Genomic DNA, 26,700 nt, shown 5'->3' on the forward strand with positions numbered 1-26,700 from the left:
ATAGTGATTCATATGAATTCAAACAAGTACTGAAGCTCTTAGACACCACATAGTTATCTTTAATGGGTTCTGGAGTGTAATTTAAAGGGTTTATCTTGTGGTCTCCTTAAGATCTATAATTATTGTATCAATTTCACACCATCACGCAACATTCCTTCAGGAGCTTCTGTGCGTTTTCACTCAAATCACTTCAACAATAAAGCCTCCCAGAGAAAGGTGAGGACACCTGGGGAGGTTCCATAAGTCAACATGGTATGGGTTGCGAATGTACATTGGGTTTATTCATGAATGTGAATTATGTGACACAGGCTCTCAAGTGACTATTATTTACATGCCTTTCTACCTGAAATATCATAGTCATATCCCCTGTAGCCTGTGGGTACCCTGCCGGTATTTGGTGTGATGGTCACGGCTACATGGACTATTGCCTTGCAGTAGAGCCTGGTTTAGTAGAAGGCAACGATACCCCTCTTAAAGTCTTCTCTTGTGACTATAAAGCATTCCATTCATACATTTCTGTTACAAATGCCCACAAACAGATGGGATCGCTATAAAGAACATTAATTCTAACCAGTTGCCTGGCAGGGAGTAGCATATTTCTATTCTGAAGATGTTTAGACTGTCAAACATAAGTAGTTTGAGATGTAGTGAAATTGTAATCTTAGGTATTCTGGTACCCCCCAGGGCACAGACAATATGAGTATCCCAGTATTATTACCCATGATGCATGGTGCCAAAAGATCAAGAACCCAATACAATAACGAGATGCCCTGTGCCCCTCTGTGGCTTTGGTTCATTGGTTGATTGGATGCTAACCATGGGCCATGATTGCCCGTACTGCTTTGTCTTGATCATACATGAACATTGGCCAAGCTTCTTAATAGGAAAAGACAAATTCCAGATCTATTGCCACTGATAAGTAGTGAAGGGCGAAATTATTTGCCAGGCATGGACTGGTGTTGAATTTCTGCATTTTGCCAGTGGCAGATGGTTTCACAAAATGGGCGGCAAAATTTGGCTCATAAAAAATGGCTCCCACATGAAAAAATTGTCAGCAGCATAATAAAAATCACGCATGTCATTTTTTTTGACGTGTGTGACATTTTCCCGCTGCGCCATGAAATTTGGGATATGGCAAGAAGATTCGCAAAATGGCAAAATGCATTTGTAGTGTGATTTTTTTTTTTGTTTTTTTTTTGGTGCCCGCTCCATTTTTTGGTTGCCCACCTTTTTTACGTGACTGCACCCAATCTTGACACGACCATGCCCTTTTTGGCGCAACCGCACACAATTTGATGCGTAACAATTTTTTTCTGTGTGGCTAATTTTTCTGCAGTGAATTTTCACTGAAATTTCACAAAGCAATTCACCGATGCCGAAATGCGGAATCCATGCCTGGTGAAAAAATTTGCTCAACACTAAACAGAACCCACAGCAGAGCACAGCTGCCCACATACAATGGGTTCCAGGAAGGATTTCCTATGCCCAATACCAAGTGTCACAGAAACCTCTGAAAGTTGAAGAAATCAGGAAACCAGAGTACAGGATACAATGTAAATAAATATTGTCCAATTTGTTGACATTTACCTTTTTATTCCCCCAGGATTCTCAGTAATTCCCAGCCCTAAATAATTCTGTTGGCTTTTGTGTTCAGTTCTGGCCTTAGAAATAAGATATAGCACTTGGGAATGAATATACAGCCCAATAACCCAGCACTGGAGGATAAGATGGCAAATATCTCAACTGCCACCATTCTACTGCCCTTACTGCTCAGGTATGCAGGGACAAATGCCCCCCACACGCTACAGAACCCCAACATACTGAAAGTGATGTTTTTAGCCTCATTAAATCGGTCAGGGAAATCCTTGGCTAGAAATGCAGCAATGAGACTCAGTAGGGCCAACGTTCCTATATATCCAATTATACAGAAGAAGAAACAGTCGGATCCTTCATTGCACAGCAGAATAATGTTATCTGCATCGGAAAGCATATCATCTTCTGGAAATGGGGGATTGGAGGCCAACCATACCATGGAGATTATAATTTCACCCAAGGAACATACAATGACTAATAAGATGGCCAGTTGGGTTCCTACATACTTCTTCAGCTTGCTCCCAGGCTTTGTGGCATTGAAGGCAATAATAACTGTGAGAGTTTTAGCCAACACAGAAGAAACAGAAATAGTAAATACAATCCCAAATGTTACTTGTCGGAGGAGACAACATATCTGAGTTGGGCGCCCAATGAATAATAAAGTGCAGAGGAAACACAACATGAGAGAGATGAGGAGGAGACAGCTGAGATATCGGTTGTTGGCTCTCACTATAGGAGTCTCGCGGTACTTTATAAAGATTCCCAGGATTACAGCACAAGTGATGGAGAATGTTACAGAGATGGAGGATAAAGTAGAACCCAAATGTTCATCATAGGAAAGGTAATTTATATCCCTCGGGATGCAGCTGGTTCTCCCACTGTTTGACTTTTCATATTTAGAGCATTTTGTACAACTCTGGGCATCTGTAATAACATTGAAAAAAGGAAAATAAGGTGTTAGATTCTGGGGTACAACTCAGTTGCCCAACTTATTAAACTAAAGAAAAAAATGAAATATAGGAACCTTGTTCCACACAGAAATTATTTTCTCATCCATCCTTACATCTCATTGTGCAACAGAAGAACAAGGGCGGGTCAACTGTCCCAACAGCCAATCCTTTGCTCTACAAGGTCAAGTGTAACTCAGGAACCAAATGCATTAAGGTTTCTCTCCCCAGTGTTACACTCATGAATAACTGGGAAATGTTATTAACAGTGATTGAGTTATTTCATTACTAAGACTGACATCCTGGGAAACAAGTGGCCATGGATATATTTAAGGTAAAATAATGAAACAGATATAACTATGAAGGGCATGGGTCCGAGACAATGAAAATTGTACCCTTTATCCTTCTGATATTGTGTTACCTCATCCAATTGTGTATGGTTTAGGCGTCTTTAAAGTTCATGCAATGAAGAATGCAGGCTTACACAGGCAGAACTTACTTTGATTAAAAAAAGTCCTTCTTGGATTGTGTACAGCAGTTGTTAAACTGATCTCAGGAGAAATGCCATATCCTGATTGGCTGCTAGACTAGAGGGTGTGTTTGGTAACCTGAGAAGAACTGAGCATGCTCAGTAGTCAGGAGCCAAAGTTGGGAGGGGGCCGAGTGAGTTACAGGAGGAGAAGGAATCCTAAGGGACTAAGGGGATGCTGCAACCTTACTATTAACCTTTTAACAACTGGAGTGGCATTGAAGTTCTCTGTCGGAGGTATTTGACGATGACCCACACTGCCATTAGTATGAGACGTACCTGTTATGTTAGACATCTCCCCATCGGCACACATTACACAGGTATAACAGCAACTTGGCGCCCCTTCTACTTTAGCTTTCCTGAATCCAGGCTTACAGGGCTCGCTACAGCGAGAATGGGCAAACTGTGGGGTAGAATAGAAACATGAATTTATAGCATATAAAATAAATGTGAAAATAAATAAATCCAATCTTATGCTATGAGTACAAGCAATTGACAGAATCCATATTGGCTTGGTTGCAGAAAACAATAGCAATAACATTGCAACATTGAAGTTGAGGCCCTTGCATGTACAAATGTCTTCTTTTTACTCCCCATCACTAATGGTGGAACCTATCCACCTATCCCCAGCAATCTCTTGGAAAAGATTTATGGAAAACTAACATTTCTGGGACAACAAGAGAATCTGTTCTTGGAGATTCCTTTATGTGGAGCAAGAAGTTTTTGGTATTACGTACCAATAAATCTCTAGTGACTTAGAGGAGACAGGAACCTTGGGGTTAAGCTCTTCCTTATAGGAGGCAGGACACTAAAGATAAAAAGGCTCCATAACAAACCATAACAAAAAACTCTCAATTACTCGGGGGACAATGTTTCAGTGAGGGTGGTCCAGTGCCCCCCCGAGTGACTAGAGAAAAGTACATTTAATATTAAGTTATACAAAAAAATCTTTCTTTAACATCCTTGGTGGGCAAAGCAGTCCCATCAAGTAAAATACAAAGCAAAGGGAGAAACAAGACATAGTCTTCCTTATAGATACAACTGATTGCGGAACTTTCCTGCCAAAACTGCTCTCTAATAAGAACATCTCTAAAACTTAGCAAATGTGTGAATGGGAGACCATGGGGCAGACCTACACAGCCCTAATCTGCAGAAACCTTATTCCTCCTAGCCCAAGAAACAATTAAATATCTGGTTGACCTCGCCCTGGGGATCCTTGTCAAGAGCTATATATGCCCGCGAAATTGTTCCTCTGATCCATCTAGAGAGTTTTGTTTTTGTTGCAGAATCTTCTTTCATTGAGCCTAAATGTATTGCAAATTGAGACTTGAGGCTTTCTACACAAATTAGTCCTCCTCAGACCATTGTCCACAACCAATAAATAAAGCCTAGATTCCATGGCATTCTTCAGATTAGGACATAAAGATGGGACCACAATAGGCTGGTTAACATAATACTCAAACATGAAGGAACAAGAGGAGATAAAACAAAATCCCAGAATCAAGAGGACCAGACCAGATAAGGTGGAGAGTGCAACCAGAAACTCACAGAGTAAGACCTATATTTGGGTATTGTGTCCTTGGCAATCTTTTGCTTCAAATTTGTCACCAAACAGTGTCAGCACGTGAAATCATCATGCTACGGTTTGGCACCAAATAAAAAAAAGGGTTTCTGATCCCATGTTGGCTTCCATGAACTCAAAACACAAAGGAACCAGACTTCATCTGAGATGTTACCTCTGAAAAGTACGGGCCCCAGAGATTGGCGCTGTTATTGATAAATAATTGATCCCCATCAGATCTGGATGTGTCAAAGCTCCCAACCTTTACGCTCTGTATATTTTCTTCTCCAAAGAAGTACCATTTCAGAATATCATAACGGGCTGGTGGGTCTCCATTGTCTCTAAAGTATATCTGGTCCCCAGAAGAGGTTCTAAATGCCACATGCCGCATCAATGCATTTAGCTTAAAAATATATAAAAATACATATGTCATTTCTTTAAAAAATATTATATTTTTATACAGAAGGGACCCCAAACTTTTATACCACATTTAAATGGAAAAACTTTCGGAGAGCAACACAAGTATGGAAAAAGTTCCTGGAGTTGCCAATGAGAGTTATAATTGTCTGTTTGATGGCCCCTATGTTGTTTGGAAGCCTGCAGAAGGCTCTGTTTGGCAATTTTTTATGTTTTTATGCAATCAAACCTGCATCCTAACCAGAAATTCCAAAACAAGTTCCTGCTTTGAGGCCACTGAGAGCAACATCCAAAGGGTTGGCGAGCCACATGCCCCCCCTCCCCCCCGATCCGCTGGTTGTAGATCACTGATAAACAGGTTGCCATGTCTACTAATTCCCGTGAAAAATTATGCAAATGCTCTTTAACACCCTTATCTTTTGTGTGGGATGAAAACCAAACACCTGCTTGTGCCCTCCCTAATCTAAAGGTTTATCATTGTCATTCACTCTGGGCTAAAAATAAATGGACAAGTCGGACCTTCCCAAGAAAGTCATCTGATCTGCCTACAAGGGATTCGTGCTTAAATACAGTAATATATTGACATAAAATCCCCAGTGGTCAAGAAGAAACATGTGGCTTAGATATTACAGGTATGTTGGATAAAGAAACTGAAAGACACATAGACAAATGCAAAGTGGGGCTACAAACTTGCCAAAAGAACATAATAGTGTTGTGTAATTACAAAGCTATGAAAAAAATAAAGAACAAGTTCTTTGGTTCTTAGATGGTGATACTCCAACAAAAACTGAAAGATCACAAGTTGAGCTCTGATATAAAGTATTTCTGGCACCATCTTGTCCTACTCACCCTTCTGTCATTCAATTCTTCTTACCTATAATTGGTCCCAGTATCTATAAGGATCCCAACACTTTTGGGTGCAAGGAACACCCACCTTCTTCTTGCCATTGTGATTGGGGTTGAGTTGGTAATTGGTGACCCTTACAGACTGGGTTATACAGTAGGTCTTAGTGTTCAATTAGTGAAACTTTCTAGAATGCTTAAATGTAATGCTAGTCTGTTTAGGAAAATACTTACAATGAGCAGGACTAAAGGTATTAATGTATAATTACTGTACAAAGGAACGTACCTGCCATTGCTTAAAGTACATGTGTAGGCTCTCTGCTGATTTAGGGGAACGTGTCATTGTGCCGTACAGTTCATGGAGAGTGTGAGCCATTGTGTAAACTGCAGTGTAAACCCCATAAGCTATTCTGTAATTAAATGTTTCATAGAATGACAGAACTGTATCATCAAATGTTTCATTCCCGGTACATTTTCTAAGTGAGATGTCGGTCTCTGAAAAGGTGCAATTAATGAATAGTTCCCAAATTTCTGTGAAGAACTCATGCCGTTGATATGTATATGGATTTACGGAATAGAAAAATTGCTTAAAACCAGGAATCTCCCCTTGTTGGAAGGAAATTGCCAAAGTACCATTGAAAGTTACTGGTATTTGTGAATGTCGCAGCTCGATTACACGGGAGAAAGAGGAGGACGCAATCCATATTTTCTTCGGCATTTTATTTCGGGCAAAAAAAAGATTAAAACTGTCAATATGCTGAGTACTGGTAAAAAGAATGATCACATTGGCTGTGGTCTTGTAGATTGTCTGCGCTATAGACCTATTTATGTCTGTAATATTTACTTTTGACCTATTTACATCTGACCAATTTTTAAGTCTAATGAGGAAGGCCAAGCAGCCGCCATCTTTGTTCATTTGATTTTGTAGCCTTTCACTTGCCCTGTGCCCAGTGTCATCATCCATTACAACAAGCCCAACCCATTTCCAGCCAAAATGCCTAATCAGGCTCATTATAGCATCAATTTCATTTAACTCATTGGGGCTCATTCGGTAGAAAGACGGAAACTCTAGTCTGTTATTAAATATGGGATCAGCAGAGCCGTAACTGATCTGTAGATACAAGAAAAACATGTCAACAAAATAAAAATAAGAAGCAGCTAATTAGCTACCTGCTACATAAACTAATACTTATTACTCTATGGATGGTGAAGGCAATAGACGGGCACTCATTTGTTTGGGACATTTTGACTTTTGGCACAGGAATCTCTGTAACTGTTGGGCAGAGACGTTATATGTCTATTCTTGTTCTCGCTGGTTCCAAGCTCCAGTTCCATGTCCTGATCCTGCTTCTGCCTTGTTCCTGAGCCCTTCCTAGTTCTGCCTTGATTTCCTGGTTTTGACCATGGCCTGTCCTCGACTTCGCTTCATTGCCGCTTGCCCTGACCTTTTGCCTGTTTTTGGATTATGCCTCTGCCTGCCACGTTATATTCAGTGTGTATTATTATTATTGTGTGCATTGTTACACTTCTAGTTATTAAAGTTCACTATATCATGGCCTCTGACACCAGTTCTGTGATCTATGGCTACACTCCGGGTTACCCAGTCTTCAGGCTCCCACCTTCCTGGTACTCCACAGCGTCTCCTCAGGGAGAAAGATCTTAAAGTGTATAGTTGAAGTGATCAACCAATCATATTGCCCTTGGTGAGCAGTAAGGAAATGAGCTGATGGATGCACAGCTTTGGGTTTATTTGCTTTATCTGATTCATCCCGTAGAGGGTTCTGGAATGGTTGAACCGTTTTTGTAAATAAATTGAATATGTATATATCTAAATGTTTTTTTTAAATAGCTTAACCCTTGTTATTGATAAGGGCAGATTATCAAAATCTTTAAATTCTTTCTTGAATTTGAGTGTGAAAACAACCAAGAAAATGTATCTTTCTTAATGAAATCTTACCATGGACCAGTGGTTGGTTTCCAGAATTTTTTAGTTCAAGACCCACTTGGTGGTCCAAAATGTAGCCAGGTATCTGCCATTCAACCACATTGTACCACAAAAAATATTTGTGTATTACAAATCCCAACCAATGACCTTCAAGCCCATCAGTCTCCTGAATCTCACTTCAACTGGTCACATCAGCCAGAGCTCCAGGCCCTCTAGAGGAGCCTCAAGATTTGGGAACCACAGCCATAGACTGTGCTATTTAACTAACGTTAAAGCCATTCAATAATTCTTTGGAACTCTTCAAAGAATTCTAAAGTAGAGTGAACGTTTTCCATTCCAAAAACCTGATGTGCCTATTAGTTTAAAATTGATCTCGTGAAAAACTGGAAGATATCTAACAGTCTTGATCTGCAAAAGAAACACCATTTTGTCATTGACAGTGAACGACATTTTTCATTGTGTACCTCAAAAACAGACAGAATTTAAGCTGGCAAATTATTGTAATTTCTTAAATGACACTAGACCACAAGAGAAAGAAGACTTTGTAGGTATTTGTTCTACCTGAGCAGTGACTGGTGACAACTTTGGATGCTAAATTTCTTTTCTCCAAGTCTGTAATTATTTTCTTTGCCCTTCAGTAGGTGCCTGCACTGCATTACAATTTAAGATGATGAATGGGAGCAGCCTATGGAATCTGTCATTTCCACACAGACCTGAGGGTACCTGTAGATCCCTGCGAGCCACGCGATGGACAGAGATGATTCTGAAGTCAAGTCTCCTATGAACCCCACAACCTTCCTGTTATTCCAGCAGCTGTAATTTGGGATTGGTTGTTCTGTTCCAGACAGGATACTGAGAGCACTTGCAATAGACATCATTCCCGAGGCACAGGAGTCATAGATCCGATAGCCCAAAGTCACATTAGGCAGTATCTCCGGGTCCTTATTGATCTCCTCAATCGTATAAATGAGAACCAGTAGGTGGCGATAGTGTCTGAATGAGATTCTGTTATGTAGGGAGACAGGTTTAATAATTAGATTTTATTAATCATAAAGATGCTCTCTGCCTCTCACTTTATAACTCCCTAAAAAATACAAAGTAAATTGAAATCCTGTTTCTTTACAAAGTTTATAGCCAAACACTAAAATTTAGACATGTTTTGGTTGTATTTAAGGTGCACTGAGATTGAATGATCTTGAATGAACTCACATCAAATGGGACTTTAAATATAGTGTTATATATCCTATAAGCAAAGTGAAAGAAAACAAAACTAACTTGCCCTTACAGTGTGCACTGTGTACCCCGATGGAAATGAAGGAACATATCATGTATCTGGAGAATTCCCCCAATGATCAAGTCCCCGTCACTAAAGTAGTTCATCCTGATGCTTCTGCTCAGCCGGCACCCAGAGCTGGGACTGGGCATTTCAGCTGCAGAAATAAGTGCCTGGAACATCAGAACCACTAAGAGAACCTTGAGTCTGGCAGGAAACAGAACCTCCATTGATCCACAGAACAGAGCAAAGAGATGATGCAGGTTCCTGAGCTGATGGGGGCAGAGAGGAGTCATTCTTGTGCCAGTAACAGAGCAGCCAGAGTCTATATCCCTAGCAATGTTCCCTTAGTTATATATCTTCCCTGAACTGCAATCTATGAGCAGCTGCAGCCACTGACATATTTTAGCAGCACAGTTATAGAGTTTCCTAAATCAGCCATAATAGCCGGTGTCCTGCTCTTCCCAATACAGCAGCAGCCTTGGGACTTATGGACCTTTACTTAGAACGTCTCTCCTCTTTCCATTTATGGAGCTGAAACTAAAAGTGCCCCATTAGTTTCTAACTTGGATGTATGAGAAATTGCTGAACGAACCATAGTTGCAATATGTAGGGCAGTAGCTTGCTAGTCTTTAACAGCACTGTTGGGCCACACAATGGGGAGCTTGCTGTCACATAGGGGCTGATATATTCCAGTTCGAGATTGCTTTTTTGAAAATCATGGCAATAAAATCAATCATGATTTTCTCTATTTTTTTTTTACCATATTTTCCTTTCAAGATTGCATCAAGGTTTGTGTTCTTCTCAGACATCACCCTTTATCAATAATAATATCAATTCATATTGTTGTGATTTCTGTAGTCAAAGTCAAATGATTGCCAGGGAAACTGGTGCCTCATGTAGGGATATAACCTATGTTTGACCTGCTGGAATGAATTTGCCTTCTCCAAGATGGCTGCTGGTTACTGTCTGGCACGGTCATCATTGAGCTCCTCCCATTTAGGGCTGGAGGAAAGACTCCTCCCAGGGTTAGAGAAGGGAAGTGGGAAGAAGGAAGTGAATAAGGGTTGGTCTGAGGGTTGGTGGGAGAGAACTCTGGACTCAAAAGGGTGAAGATTTTAAACATGAACTTGAAATAGTGACAACATAGACACTACATAGTCATGTTTTAATGGGTTCTGGAGTGGAATGTAAAGGGTTTATATTCTGGTCTCCTTAAGATCTATAATTATTGCATCATTTTCACACCCTCACACAACATTCCTTCAGGAGCTTCTGTGCATTTTTACCCAAATCCCTTCAACAATAAAGCTTCCCAGAGAAAGGGGGAGGGCACCTGGGGATGTTCTATAAGTCTACCTGGTATGGGATACGAATGTACATTGAATTTATTCATGAATGGCGTACCCACCAGAGTATTATGTGACACAGGCTCTCAACTGACTATTATTTACATGCCTTTCTACCTGAAATATCATAGTCATATCCCCTGTAGCCTGTGGGTACCCTGCCGGTATTTGGTGGGGATGATGGTCACGGCTACATGGACAATTGCCCTGCAGTAGAGCCTGGTTTAGTAGAAGGCCTTTGCCTTCTCTTGTCTTATGACTGTGAAACATCCCATTCATACATTTCTGTTACAAATGCCCACAAACAGATGTGATCACTATAAAGAACATTAATTCTAACCAGTTGCCTGGCAGGGAGTAGCATATTTCTATTCTGTAGATGTTTAGACTGTCAAACATGAGTAGTGTGAGATGTAGTGAAATTGTAATCTTAGGTATTCTGGTACCCCCCAGGGCACAGACAATATGAGTATCCCAGTATTATTAACCATGATGCATGGTGCCAAAAGATCAAGAACCCAATATAATAACGAGATGCCCTGTGTCCCTCTGTGGCTTTGGTTCATTGGTTGATTGGATGCTAACCATGGGCCATGATTGCCCGTACTGCTTTGTCTTGATCATACATGAACATTGGCCAAGCTTCTTCTTGTAAATTCACAGGCTCTAGTCTGATGGTAACCCTGCTTTGTGGGGGTCACAGATATGTCAATGCATTGTCATTGTTAGGTGTTTAAATCTAAAAAGGCAATAAGTACCAGTGGCAAAATGAGTCCCAGTATGATTGCCGGTGTTACTCAGTGTGGATCTTGTCACATGTATCTTATCCTGGAGGCTCACTGAGCAACCACTGGCAGGGGCTGGGGTAGTGGGGGGTGGAGAAGGGACAGTGGAGGTTAATGAGGGAGACAGGTTTGTGACAGTTAAGAGGGGCAGTAGGGGACACAAGGGTAGGAGGGCTGGTTCACAGCTGGTACAAACCAACAGATTTGCCACCTTAGGTGAAGATGCTGGGGGGGCAGCTCTGAGCTAGCATGTATGGAGCGGGCTGACTCAGAGCCCCCTGGGAGCCGGCACCTCTAATACAGGTGGGGGGAATAGTGCTAGGAAGGGAAGGCAGGCTATAGTTGTAGGGGATTCAATTATTAGAAAGGTGGATAGGGTAATTTGTTGCAAAGACCCTACATGCCGAACTGTATGTTGCTTGCCTGGTGCTAGGGTTCGGCATGTGGTGGAACGAGTGGACAAATTGTTGGGAGGGGCTGGGGAAGACCCGGCGGTTGGGGGTACATATAGGTACCAATCACAAAGTTAGAGGAGGGGGGGGGAGTCCTCAAGAATGATTTTAAAAAACTAGTCGAGAAGTTGAGGGCGAGGACTTCCAAGGTAATTTTCTCAGAGATATTCCCTGTGCCACGAGCAACATTAAGGCAGCAGCCCAGGGAGGGGCACAAGTTGTTTATGTGACATTCTCACACCGGTACCAGGAGTAAATGTATGTTACTAATGCAAGGAGTCTGGCTGGTTCCATGGGAGAGCTGGGGGTACTGGCACTGGGTATCTGAGGGAACGGGCCGGTACCAGGAGTAAATGTATGTTACTAATGCAAGGAGTCTGGCTGGTTCCATGGGAGAGCTGGGGGTACTGGCACTGGGTATCTGAGGGAACGGGCCGGTACCAGGAGTAAATGTATGTTACTAATGCAAGGAGTCCGACTGTTACAATGGGAGAGCTGGGGGTACTGGCACTGGGTATCTGAGGGAACGGGCCGGTACCAGGAGTAAATGTATGTTACTAATGCAAGGAGTCTGACTGGTACCATGGGAGAGCTGGAGGTACTGGCACTGGGTATCTGAGGGAACGGCCGGTACCAGGAGTAAATGTATGTTACTAATGCAAGGAGTCTGACTGGTAAAATGGGAGAGCTGGGGGTACTGGCACTGGGTATCTGAGGGAACGGGCCGGTACCAGGAGTAAATGTATGTTACTAATGCAAGGAGTCTGACTGGTACCGTGGGGGAGCTGGGGGTACTGGCACTGGGTATCTGAGGGAACGGGCCGGTACCAGGAGTAAATGTATGTTACTAATGCAAGGAGTCTGACTGGTACCGTGGGGGAGCTGGGGGTACTGGCACTGGGTATCTGAGGGAACGGGCCGGTACCAGGAGTAAATGTATGTTACTAATGCAAGGAGTCTGACTGGTAAAATGGGAGAGCTGGGGGTACTGGCACTGGGTATCTGAGGGAACGGGCCGGTACCAGGAGTAAATGTATGTTACTAATGCAAGGAGTCTGACTGGTAAAATGGGAGAGCTGGGGGTACTGGCACTGGGTATCTGAGGGAACGGGCCGGTACCAGAGTAAATGTATGTTACTAATGCAAGGAGTCTGACTGGTACCGTGGGAGAGCTGGGGGTACTGGCACTGGGTATCTGAGGGAACGGGCCGGTACCAGGAGTAAATGTATGTTACTAATGCAAGGAGTCTGACTGGTAAAATGGGAGAGCTGGGGGTACTGGCACTGGGTATCTGAGGGAACGGGCCGGTACCAGAGTAAATGTATGTTACTAATGCAAGGAGTCTGACTGGTACCATGGGAGAGCTGGGGGTACTGGCACTGGGTATCTGAGGGAACGGGCCGGTACCAGGAGTAAATGTATGTTACTAATGCAAGGAGTCTGACTGGTAAAATGGGAGAGCTGGGGGTACTGGCACTGGGTATCTGAGGGAACGGGCCGGTACCAGGAGTAAATGTATGTTACTAATGCAAGGAGTCTGACTGGTAAAATGGGAGAGCTGGGGGTACTGGCACTGGGTATCTGAGGGAACGGGCCGGTACCAGAGTAAATGTATGTTACTAATGCAAGGAGTCTGACTGGTACCGTGGGAGAGCTGGGGGTACTGGCACTGGGTATCTGAGGGAACGGGCCGGTACCAGGAGTAAATGTATGTTACTAATGCAAGGAGTCTGACTGGTACCATGGGAGAGCTGGGGGTACTGGCACTGGGTATCTGAGGGAACGGGCCGGTACCAGGAGTAAATGTATGTTACTAATGCAAGGAGTCTGACTGGTGCCGTGGGGGAGCTGGGGGTACTGGCACTGGGTATCTGAGGGAACGGGCCGGTACCAGGAGTAAATGTATGTTACTAATGCAAGGAGTCCGACTGTTACAATGGGAGAGCTGGGGGTACTGGCACTGGGTATCTGAGGGAACGGGCCGGTACCAGGAGTAAATGTATGTTACTAATGCAAGGAGTCCGACTGTTACAATGGGAGACCTGGGGGTACTGGCACTGGGTATCTGAGGGAACGGGCCGGTACCAGGAGTAAATGTATGTTACTAATGCAAGGAGTCTGACTGGTACCATGGGAGACCTGGGGGTACTGGCACTGGGTATCTGAGGGAACGGGCCGGTACCCGGGAGTAAATGTATGTTACTAATGCAAGGAGTCTGACTGGTAAAATGGGAGAGCTGGGGGTACTGGCACTGGGTATCTGAGGGAACGGGCCGGTACCAGGAGTAAATGTATGTTACTAATGCAAGGAGTCTGACTGGTAAAATGGGAGAGCTGGGGGTACTGGCACTGGGTATCTGAGGGAACGGGCCGGTACCAGGAGTAAATGTATGTTACTAATGCAAGGAGTCTGACTGGTAAAATGGGAGAGCTGGGGGTACTGGCACTGGGTATCTGAGGGAACGGGCCGGTACCAGGAGTAAATGTATGTTACTAATGCAAGGAGTCTGACTGGTAAAATGGGAGAGCTGGGGGTACTGGCACTGGGTATCTGAGGGAACGGGCCGGTACCAGGAGTAAATGTATGTTACTAATGCAAGGAGTCTGACTGGTACCGTGGGGGAGCTGGGGGTACTGGCACTGGGTATCTGAGGGAACGGGCCGGTACCAGGAGTAAATGTATGTTACTAATGCAAGGAGTCTGACTGGTAAAATGGGAGAGCTGGAGGTACTGGCACTGGGTATCTGAGGGAACGGGCCGGTACCAGGAGTAAATGTATGTTACTAATGCAAGGAGTCTGACTGGTAAAATGGGAGAGCTGGGGGTACTGGCACTGGGTATCTGAGGGAACGGGCCGGTACCAGGAGTAAATGTATGTTACTAATGCAAGGAGTCTGACTGGTAAAATGGGAGAGCTGGGGGTACTGGCACTGGGTATCTGAGGGAACGGGCCGGTACCAGGAGTAAATGTATGTTACTAATGCAAGGAGTCTGACTGGTAAAATGGGAGAGCTGGGGGTACTGGCACTGGGTATCTGAGGGAACGGGCCGGTACCAGGAGTAAATGTATGTTACTAATGCAAGGAGTCTGACTGGTACCGTGGGGGAGCTGGGGGTACTGGCACTGGGTATCTGAGGGAACGGGCCGGTACCAGGAGTAAATGTATGTTACTAATGCAAGGAGTCTGACTGGTACCGTGGGAGAGCTGGGGGTACTGGCACTGGGTATCTGAGGGAACGGGCCGGTACCAGGAGTAAATGTATGTTACTAATGCAAGGAGTCTGACTGGTAAAATGGGAGAGCTGGGGGTACTGGCACTGGGTATCTGAGGGAACGGGCCGGTACCAGGAGTAAATGTATGTTACTAATGCAAGGAGTCTGACTGGTACCGTGGGGGAGCTGGGGGTACTGGCACTGGGTATCTGAGGGAACGGGCCGGTACCAGGAGTAAATGTATGTTACTAATGCAAGGAGTCTGACTGGTAAAATGGGAGAGCTGGGGGTACTGGCACTGGGTATCTGAGGGAACGGGCCGGTACCAGGAGTAAATGTATGTTACTAATGCAAGGAGTCTGACTGGTAAAATGGGAGAGCTGGAGGTACTGGCACTGGGTATCTGAGGGAACGGGCCGGTACCAGGAGTAAATGTATGTTACTAATGCAAGGAGTCTGACTGGTAAAATGGGAGAGCTGGGGGTACTGGCACTGGGTATCTGAGGGAACGGGCCGGTACCAGGAGTAAATGTATGTTACTAATGCAAGGAGTCTGACTGGTAAAATGGGAGAGCTGGGGGTACTGGCACTGGGTATCTGAGGGAACGGGCCGGTACCAGGAGTAAATGTATGTTACTAATGCAAGGAGTCTGACTGGTACCATGGGAGAGCTGGGGGTACTGGCACTGGGTATCTGAGGGAACGGGCCGGTACCAGGAGTAAATATATGTTACTAATGCAATGAGTCTGACTGGTACCATGGGAGAGCTGGGGGTACTGGCACTGGGTATCTGAGGGAACGGGCCGGTACCAGGAGTAAATGTATGTTACTAATGCAAGGAGTCTGACTGGTACCGTGGGAGAGCTGGGGGTACTGGCACTGGGTATCTGAGGGAACGGGCCGGTACCAGGAGTAAATGTATGTTACTAATGCAAGGAGTCTGACTGGTACCGTGGGAGAGCTGGGGGTACTGGCACTGGGTATCTGAGGGAACGGGCTGGTACCAGGAGTAAATGTATGTTACTAATGCAAGGAGTCTGACTGGTAAAATGGGAGAGCTGGAGGTACTGGCACTGGGTATCTGAGGGAACGGGCCGGTACCAGGAGTAAATGTATGTTTACCAATGCAAGGAGTCTGACTGGTAAAATGGGAGAGCTGGAGGTACTGGCACTGGGTATCTGAGGGAACGGGCCGGTACCAGTATTAAATGTATGTTTACCAATGCAAGGAGTCTGACTGGTAAAATGGGAGAGCTGGAGGTACTGGCGTTGGAGCGGAAATATGATGGGATTGGAGTTGCTGAAACTTGGTTGAATGAGTCTCATGACTGGGCAGTTAATATTGGGGGTTATACATTGTTTCGGAGGGACAGGGGCAATAGAAAAGGAGGAGGAGTATGTCTGTTCGTTAAGCAAGACTTAAAAGCAAATATTAAGGAGGAAGTGATGGGGGGAACAGAGGGAGCTGAATCCTTATTGGTTGAGCTTCTCACAGATAGTAAAGAATCTACCAAACTAATTGTAGGGGTATGCTATAGACCCCCTAATGTAAGTGAGGAGGAGGAGGCCCAGCTCCTGTTGCAAATAGAAAAGGCTGCTAGTTTGGGACAAGTGATAATAATGGGGGATTTTAATTACCCTGATATTGACTGGGGCAATAGTACTGCCAGGGCAGTAACTGGGAACAAGTTGGAGCCAACCAGGAACCTGCTATACTGGATCTAGTGTTCTCTAATGACCCAGAACGTATAGCAAATGTGCAAGTGGTTGAACCCCTGGGTAATAGTGACCATAATGTTATTTCATTTGATGTTTGGTGCAGGAAACAAATTTACACGGGGGCAACAAAACCCTGAATTTTAGAAAAGCAAATTTTAGCTCCTTCAGGCTGGCCCCAGTGTGGGACTGGCTTGTCTGGGTACCAGGATTGTTCCTTGGGTGGGCCCTGCCCATAGTGGCCCTTTGCCCTTTCTGGAGCACAAAACATTTACTTTTCTAGGTTCTGCTTTTGTTTGGTTTATTCCCAGCAATGAGAAAGATAGAAAAACGTTAGTTTAACCCTTTCCCTGCCAAAGACGTAGGTACTACGTCGGTTTAAAAAAAGCTGTTGTATGCCACCGACGTAGTACCTACGTTTTTGGTACTAGTGTAATTCTCTCTGCACCGGCGGCAAAAGCTGTGCCCCCAACCCCCTCGGCAAGGAGCCAAGGGGGCTGGCAAGTTGGTCCAGCGATGCGATCGCATCGCACGACCTACTTACCCAGCAGCAGACCGATCGCAGCGTCTGCTGCTTGTCGAGTCTGTTCCCCAGCTTCTTGTTCCTCCTAGCTCCGCCCACTCACTTCCTGTGCTGCGAGGACTGCAGAGAGGACTGCCTGCCTGCGATCCCTGCTGGTAAGTGCTCTTTATTTGCCTAATACACACACTTACACACATTTACAGGCATTTACACACATTTACACACACATCTACACACAATTTAGCATACTTTTTTTTTTTTTTTTGTCCGATTTTGCACACTCTAGCACACTCTAGCACACTTTAGCACACTTATATACACACTTACACACTATCACACACATTTTAGATGTCTGCACACATGTATACACAATTTTTTGTGTATACAAATTTTTTTTTTTTTTACTTCTTTTTTTACCCCTTTGTCTTTAGTTTTTTTCCCTAAAAATTTTATTTTGACACCATGACTATTGGATCTATTATTCTGACCACTAATTACACTGTCATGTGACTTATTTTGTTGTGTCATCGATTTACACAATTTTTGTGGTTTCATTGCATTTTTATCCCTGTATAACTGTTCCTAATCTGTTTTTAGCATAGCTTTGCCAGGTGTAACTTTGGTGTAGAAAAATAACTTTGCCTATTTTGAATTCCTCAGAATGTGTACTTTCCAAAACTATATGGTTTTCTGGGGGTCCCTGTGTAGTTTGGGGGTCTTACAGCATATAATACACTGTCAGGGGGCTCTGTGTGCAAAAGCTGAGTTGGCAGGCGAGAAATCCTTATGCGCTATTTTCATTTTTGGGTCAGTACATACCGCAGACTTTGGTATATCTATGCATATTGGGCATCAAACTGTTCAGTAGGCCTCTGGTGTTCCTATTTGGGGTGATTTGCCTTTGTACGCAAGAAATTGTGTGAGATAAATGCGGCAAACTGCAACATTTTTATGCGATTTTCTTAAAAGTCATAAAAACCACTAACTTTAGGAAAGCTTTGCAGATGGGTACTTTGGTGTAGAAAGGACTCTTTACCCTTGTTGGATTTGTCAGAATGTGTACTTTCCAAAAATATATGGTTTTCTGGGGGTCCCTGTGTAGTTTGGGGGTCTTACTGCATATAATAGGCTGTCAGGGGTCTCTGTGTGCAAAAGCTGAGTTGGCAGGCGAGAAATCCTTATGAGCTATTTTCATTTTGGATTCAGTACACACCACAGACTTTGGTATATCTATGCATATTGGGCATCAAACTGTTCAGTAGCCCTTAGGTGTTCCTATTTGGGGTGATTTGCCATTGTATGCAAGAAATTGTGTGAGATAAATGTGGCAAACTGCAATATTTTTATGTTATTTTCTGAAATGTCATAAAAACCACTAGCTTTAGGAAAGCTTTGCAGATTGGTACTTTGGTGTAGAAAGGACTCTTTTCCCTTGTTGGATTTGTCAGAATGTGTACTTTCCAAAAATATAGGGTTTTTAGGGGTCACCCTACATTTCTGCAGCTTCTATCCCACATAAAACTGCCATGTGTTTTCGAATTAGGTAAAGATAAGCCATGAAATTAGTGTGCACAAGGTATATTTGGGGGTCTCTAAGTGTCATGTGCTTTGATAAACCTATGTACAGTGGGCATCAAACTGTTCAGTAGATCTCTGGGGTTCATATTTAGGGTGTTTTATCTTGGTACCTAATGACCTGTAGAAAATAAGATGCTGTATAGTGGAAGTTTTGAGGTGATTTTTGGAAATGCCATAAAAATCATCAAACTTAGGAAAGCTTTATGGCTTGGTACTTTGGAGTAGAAAGACATGGGTACCCATTTTAGATTCGGGGGGATGTGTACTTTCCAAAAATATATGACTTTCTGGGGTGAATGTACTTTTTACTAGCATTATCCCACATATAATGATGTAAATGTATTGATTTTGCAGAAGCTGAAATGACAGAAATAGTTACATAGTTACATAGTTACATAGGGTTGAAAAAGACCAGTGTCCATCAAGTTCAACCCATCCAAGTAAAACCAGCACACCTAACCCACACCTACCAATCTATACACTCACATACATGAACTATAAATACAACCACTAGTACTAACTGTAGATATTAGTATCACAATAGCCTTGGATATTCTGATTGATCAAGAACTCATCCAGGCCCCTCTTATAGGCATTAACAGAATCTGCCATTACCACATCACTAGGAAGGGCATTCCATAACCTCACTGCCCTCACCGTGAAAAACCACCTACGCTGCTTCAAATGGAAGCTCCTTTCCTCTAATCTAAAGGGGTGACCTCTGGTGCGTTGATCGTTTTTATGGGAAAAAAGAACATCCCCCATCTGCCTATAATCCCCTCTAATGTACTTGTACAGAGTAATCATGTCCCCTCGCAAGCGCCTCTTTTCCAGAGAAAACAACCCCAACCCTGACAGTCTCACCTCATAGTTTAAATCTTCCATCCCCTTAACCAGTTTAGTTGCACGTCTCTCCAGCTCATTAATATCCTTCTTAAGGACTGGAGCCCAAAACTGCACTGCATACTCAAGGTGAGGCCTTACCAGGGACCTATAAATGGGCAAAATTATGTTCTCATCCCTTGAGTCAATGCCCTTTTTTATACAAGACAGCACTTTATTTGCTTTAGTAGCCACAGAATGACACTGCCTGGCATTAGACAACTTGTTATCAACAAAAACCCCTAGATCCTTCTCCATTAAGGATCCCCCCAACACACTACCATTCAGTAGATAGTTTGTGTTTATATTATTTCTACCAAAGTGCATAACTTTGCACTTATCAACATTGAACCTCATTTTCCAGTTTGCTGCCCAGTTATCTAATTTTGTCAAATCGCTCTGCAAAGCGGCACATCCTGCATGGAACTTATAGTTTTGCCCAATTTAGTGTCATCAGCAAAAATAGAAACAGTACTGTCTATGCCCACCTCCAGGTCATTAATAAACGAGTTAAAAAGCAAAGGCCCAAGGACTGACCCCTGCGGTACTCCACTAACCACACTGGTCCAATTAGAAAATGTTCCATTTACAACCACTCTTTGTACTCTATCCTTCAGCCAGTTCTCTATCCAATTACAAATATTATGTTCTAGGCCAATATTCCTTAATTTGATCATTAACCAAATGATAGATCATATGGAGGTATGTTCTCATTGGGGCCCCTACATGCCACATACTTAGGTAAACCTATACATATTGGGCCTTAAACTCTTCAGTGGGCCCCTGGCGTTCATATTTAGGGTGTTTTATCTTGGTACCTAATTCTATGTGGGAGATAAGATACTGGAAACTGGAAGCTTTGAGTGGATTTTTAGAAATGTTATCAAAATTGGCAACTTTAGGAAAGCTTTGCGGCTTGGTACTTTGGAGTAGAAAGACATGGGTACCCATTTTAGATTCGGGGGAATGTGTACTTTACAAAAATATATGGCTTTCTTGGGTGAATGTACTTTTTACTAGCTTTATCCCACATATAATGATGTAAATGTTGATTTTGCAGAAGCTGAAATGACAGAAATGACAGTACATATGGGTATATGTTCACATTGGGGCCCCTACATGCCACATACTTAGGTAAACCTATACATATTGGGCATCAAACTGTTCAGTAGACCTCTGGGGTTCATATTTAGGGTGTTTTGTCTTGGTACCTAATGACCTGTAGAAAATAAGATGCTGCATAGTTGAAGTTTTGAGGTGATTTTTTGAAATGCCATAAAAATTGTCAAACTTAGGAAAGCTTTATGGCTTAGTACTGTGGAATAGAAAGACATGGGTACCCATTTTAGATTCGGGGGAATGTGTACTTTCCAAAAATATATGACTTTCTGGGGTGAATGTAATTTTTACTAGCTTTATCCCACATATAATGATGTAAATGTGTTGATTTTGCAGAAGCTGAAATGACTGAAATGATAGATCATATGGGGGTATGTTCTCATTGGGTCCCCTTCATGCCACATACTTAGGTAAACCTATACATATTGGGCATCAAACTGTTCAGTGGGCCCCTGGCGTTCATATTTAGGGTGTTTTATCTTGGTACCTAATGCTATGTGGGAGATAAGATGCTGGAAACTGGAAGCTTTGAGTGGATTTTTGGAAATGTTATCAAAATTGCCAACTTTAGGAAAGCTTTGCGGCTTGGTACTGTGGAGTAGAAAGACATGAGTACCCATTTTAGATTCGGGGGAATGTGTACTTTCCAAAAATATATGGCTTTCTGGGGTGAATGTACTTTTTACTAGTTTTATCCCACATCTAATGATGTAAATGTTGATTTTGCAGAAGCTGAAATGACAGAAATGACAGATCATATGGGGGTATGTTCCCATTGGGGCCCCTACATGCCACATACTTAGCTAAACCTATACATATTGGGCATCAAACTGTTTAGTGGACCCCTGGCGTTCATATTTAGGGTGTTTTATTTGGTTACTTTATGACCTTTAGGAGTTAAGATACTATAGACTGGAAGCTTTGAAGCGATTTTAAAAAAAATTCACAAATTTTGATAAAAACCAATAACTTTAGGAAAGCATTGCGACTTGATAGTTTGGAGTAGACAAACAGTTGTGCCTATTCTGGATTCTCCAGAATCTCTTCTTTCTAAAAATGTAAAATTTTCTGGGATAAACTTTCTGTTAGTGGAATTTTTGGCCTTGAAATCTAAAGAATGCAGCTTTCTGGAGCAGTGCTTTGGAAATTTGGTAGGGTACTGCTGGGAGTTTTTGACCTATACAAGTGAGAAATCTCCATAAAACTATATATATTTGGTATTGGCACGTTCAGGAGACATGGGACTTTCCAAATCAGTTGTAATTTCATGCATAAACTAATTTTTGTTTCTGGTGCATGTGTTTATATTATGGAAAATATGATTTTTTTTCATTCTTTAGACATTTAGAAGCCTATATCTTGTTACAGAATTGGAATTACACAAAAATTCTACCATATTTTAAAAGCTTAGGTTGTCCTGAAAAAAACAATATATAGTTTTCCTGGGTAAACTAAAAGTCCCCCCAAGGAAAGGCCCCTAAAGTGAAACAGTGCAAAATGTTCAAAAACTGTCTGGCAGTAGAAGTTCCGCTTTGTCCAAAACGGCTGGCAGTGAAAGGGTTAAGAGTCTGTGATGGGGCAGGTAAAAGGCAAATTTATTGCCACTGATAAGTAGTGATGGGTGATATTATTCAGCAGGCATGGATTTGCGGTGAATTTCTGCGTTTCGCCAGTGGCGGATTGTTGAACAAAATGGGCGTCAGAATTCGACTCGTAAAAAATCGGTGCGCGAGCAAAAAATGGCGCCCGTGTCAAAAAATTGTCAGCAGCATAAAATAAATCACACAGGTCATTTTTTTTTTTTTTATGTAAGCAAAATTTTTTTTTCGATGTGTGACATTTTCGCCATTTCGCGAATTTTCCGCCATTCCGCGAATCTTATAAAAGATTCATGATTCGGCGAAGCAAAATGGGACAGATTCGCTCATCACTACTGATAAGCGGGAGAATCCATATTATACAGTACTGGGGGGGAATGGCTCATAAAGAATGACTGAATTACAGCTGCCCACATACCAGGAAGGATTTCCTATGCCCAATACCAAGTGACACAGATACAATATAAAGAAATATCGAAAGTCCAATTTGTAGACATTTCCTTTTTTATTCCCCCAGGATTCTCAGTAATTCCCAGCCCTAAATAATTCTGTTGGCTTTTCTGTTCAGTTCAGGCCTTAGAAATAAGATATAGCACTTGGGAATGAATATACAGCCCAATAACCCAGCACTGGAGGATAAGATGGCAAATATCTCAACTGCCACCATTCTACTGCCCTTACTGCTCAGGTATGCAGGGACAAATGCCCCCCACACGCTACAGAACCCCAACATACTGAAAGTGATGTTTTTAGCCTCATTAAATCGGTCAGGGAAATCCTTGGCTAGAAATGCAGCAATGAAACTCAGTAGGGCCAACGTTCCTATATATCCAATTATACAGAAGAAGAAAAGTTCAGATCCGTCATTACACAGCAGAATAATATAGTCTGGGTCAGAGAGAGTATCAGCCTCTGGAAATGGAGGATTAGAGGCCAACCATACAATGGAGATGACAATCTCACCCGAAGAACATACAATGACTAATATGGTGGCCAGTTGGGTTCCTACATACTTCTTCAGCTTGCTCCCAGGCTTTGTGGCATTGAAGGCAATAATAACTGTGAGAGTTTTAGCCAACACAGAAGAAACAGAAATAGTAAATACAATCCCAAATGTTACTTGTCGGAGGAGACAACATATCTGAGTTGGGCGCCCAATGAATAATAAAGTGCAGAGGAAACACAACATGAGAGAGATGAGGAGGAGACAGCTGAGATATCGGTTGTTGGCTCTCACTATAGGAGTCTCGCGGTACTTTATAAAGATTCCCAGGATTACAGCACAAGTGATGGAGAATGTTACAGAGATGGAGGACAAAGTAGAACCCAAATGTTCATCATAGGAAAGGTAATTTATATCCCTCGGGATGCAGCTGGTTCTCCCACTGTTTGACTTTTCATATTTAGAGCATTTTGTACAACTCTGGGCATCTGTAATAACATTGAAAAAAGGAAAATAAGGTGTTAGATTCTGGGGTACAACTCAGTTGCCCAACTTATTAAACTAAAGAAAAAGCTGAAATGTAGGAACCTTGTTCCACATAGAAATTATTTTCTCATCCATCCTTACATCTCACTCTCCATTGTGCAGCAGAAGAACAAGGGCGGGTCAACTGTCCCAACAGCCAATCCTTTGCTCTACAAGGTCAAGTGTAACTCAGGAACCAAATGCATTAAGGTTTCTCTCCCCAGTGTTACACTCATGTAACTGGGAAATGTTATTAACAGTCATTGAGTTATTTCATTACTAAGACTGACATCCTGGGAAACAAGTGGCCATGGATATATTTAAGTTTAATAATGAAACAGACATAACTATCAAGAGCATAGGTCCAAGACAATAAAAATTGTGCCATTTATCCTTCTGATATTGTGTTACCTCCTCAAATTGTAGCCTTTATAGGACATATGAACTGTACAGTTCATGCAATGAAGAATGCAGGCTTACACAGGCAGATTAAAAGAAGTCCTGCTTAGATTGTCTACTGCAATTGTTAAACTGATCTCAGGAGAGGAGGCTAGGAGAAAAAAGTTTATCTAGCAGAGTGCACAGCTAGAGCAGAGTTTCTATGGAAACGAGCAGTGCCATATCCTGATTGGCTGCTAGACTAGAGGGTGTGTTTGGTAACCTGAGCTGAGAATAACTGAGCATGCTCAGTAGTCAAGAGCCAAAGTCAAGAGAGGGCCGAGTGAGTTACAGGAGGAGAAGGAATCCTAGTGACTAAGGGGATACTGCAGCCTTACTATTAACCTTTTAACAACTGGAGTGTCATTGAAATTCTCTGTCTAAGGTATCTGATGATGACCCACATTGCCATTAGTATGAGACCAGACGTACCTGTTATGTTAGACATTTCCCCATCGGCACACAGTACACAGGTATAACAGCAACTTGGCGCCCCTTCTACTTTAGCTTTCCTGAATCTAGGCTTACAGGGCTCGCTACAGCGAGAATGGGCACACTGTGGGGTAAAATGGAGACATTATTTATAGCATATAAAATAAATGTGAGAAAATAAATACTCAATATTGTGCTGGAAGTGAGCAGTATAGATGCGTCTAAGCAATTGACAGTTTTTGGAGAATCCATATTGGCTTGGTTTCAGAAAATAATACGGTAAGAGAGGTGGAGAGAATGATCAGTTCAGCTTCGACTGATCAAACAGTAATCCAGAAATACCTTCCAGGTTGGCCATCACATACCAGAAGGGGCCCCCTGTCAGGATCGTCCACTGGCACTCCTGTCTTCTCACAGTATCCAAAATGGCGGTGCCCTCAGCCACCACTTGGGATGTAACGCTGTCACGGTCACATGGTGGCCATGGGTGACACCAATTTGGATTCTGTGCTGGAGAAGACAGCAGCGGTGGTGGGCACTCCTGACAGGGATTAGGCTGTATATATAAATGGGTAAAATGGGCTTTTGCCCATGGCCCACCAAAGCAGATGGCCAACCATCAGACATGTCATCTGCTATAACTTTTAACTGAAGCATCCCTCTGAATGTTTATTGCACTGGAAGAGCCCTACAACACAACAACATTTTTAGGTTCTTAATTGAATTTTGCTTTCCTATTATGGTTTATTCCAGGTCCAAGATGGTGTACTTGGACCACCTGTTTAAGGGTAATAGTATCACAAATTTATTGGGATGGTTGCAGGGGGCTGACTGCTGAGACCTTTGCTCTGGGCCTGCTGGTACCTTAAAACAACCCTGCTCTATGGAGGCTCTGGCTGAGGATGCCATTGGTCACAGAGCTAACAACATGTGTGTGATTGCAGCCAAGAACAATCCTGAATGCAATGGGTTAGCCTCATACACGGGGAACCAAAAGTTCAAGCAATTTAGGTGCAACCAGAAACTCACAGAGTAAGACCTATATTTGGGTATTGTGGCCTTGGCAATCTTTTGTTTTGAATTTGTTGCCAAACCGTATCAGCTATGGTTTGGCACCAAATAAAAAAAAAGGGTTCCTGATCCCATGTTGGCTCCCATGAACTCAAAACACAAAGGAACCAGACTCTATCTGTGATGTTACCTCTGAAAAGTACGGGCCCCAGAGATTGGCGCTGTTATTGATAAATAATTGATCCCCATCAGATCTGGATGTGTCAAAGCTCCCAACCTTTATGCTCTGTATATTTCCTTCTCCAAAGAAGTACCATTTCAGTATATCATAACGGGCTGGTGGGTCTCCATTGTATATCTGGTCCCCAGAAGACGTTCTGAATGCCACATGTGGCATCAATGCATTTAGCTTAAAATATATAAAAAAACATATACCATTTCTTTAAAAAATATTATATTATTCCTATACAGGTTGCCATGTTTACTTATTCCCTTGAAAGAATCATGCAACTGCCCTTTAACCCTTTCACTGCCAGCCATTTGGTCAAAGCGGAACTTCTACTGCCAGACAGTTTTTGAACATTTTGCACTGTTTCACTTTAGGGGCCTTTTCTTGGGGGGACTTTTAGTTTACCCAGGAAAACAATATATCATTTTTTTCAGGCCAACCTAAGCTTTCAAAATATGGTACAATATTTGTGTTATTCCAATTATGTAACAAAATACGGGCTTCTAAATGTCTAAAAAATGAAAAAGAAAAATAATATTTTCCATAATATACACATACACCAGAAACAAAAATAATTTTATGCATGAAAATACAACTGATTTAGAAAGTCCCATGTCTTCTGAACATGCCAATACCAAATATATATAGTTTTATGGAGATTTCTCACTTGTATAGGTCACAAACTCCCAGTAGTGCACTTCCAAATTTCCAAAGCACTGCTCCAGAAAGCTGCATACTTTAGATTTCAAGGCCAAAAATCCACTAACAGAAGGTTTATCCCAGAAAATTATACAT

At 42.7% G+C, this 26,700-nt stretch overlaps 1 protein-coding gene across 1 annotated transcript in view; it reads right to left on the reverse strand.

Annotated features, from left to right (window-relative positions):
* Positions 1-1,624: 1,624 nt before the first annotated feature.
* LOC116411039 (vomeronasal type-2 receptor 26-like) overlaps positions 1,625-26,700 on the reverse strand; it is a 45,319-nt gene continuing 20,243 nt past the window's right edge. The window contains exons 2-3 of the mRNA XM_031902811.1: positions 3,349-3,472; positions 1,625-2,517 (exon numbers count right to left, since the gene is read on the reverse strand). Coding sequence (XP_031758671.1) covers positions 1,625-2,517; positions 3,349-3,472 — 1,017 coding nt within the window. The remainder of the gene's footprint in view (positions 2,518-3,348; positions 3,473-26,700) is intronic.

The sequence above is a fragment of the Xenopus tropicalis genome, chromosome 5 (assembly GCF_000004195.4).
Source record: "Xenopus tropicalis strain Nigerian chromosome 5, UCB_Xtro_10.0, whole genome shotgun sequence".
Lineage (NCBI taxonomy): Eukaryota > Metazoa > Chordata > Amphibia > Anura > Pipidae > Xenopus > Xenopus tropicalis.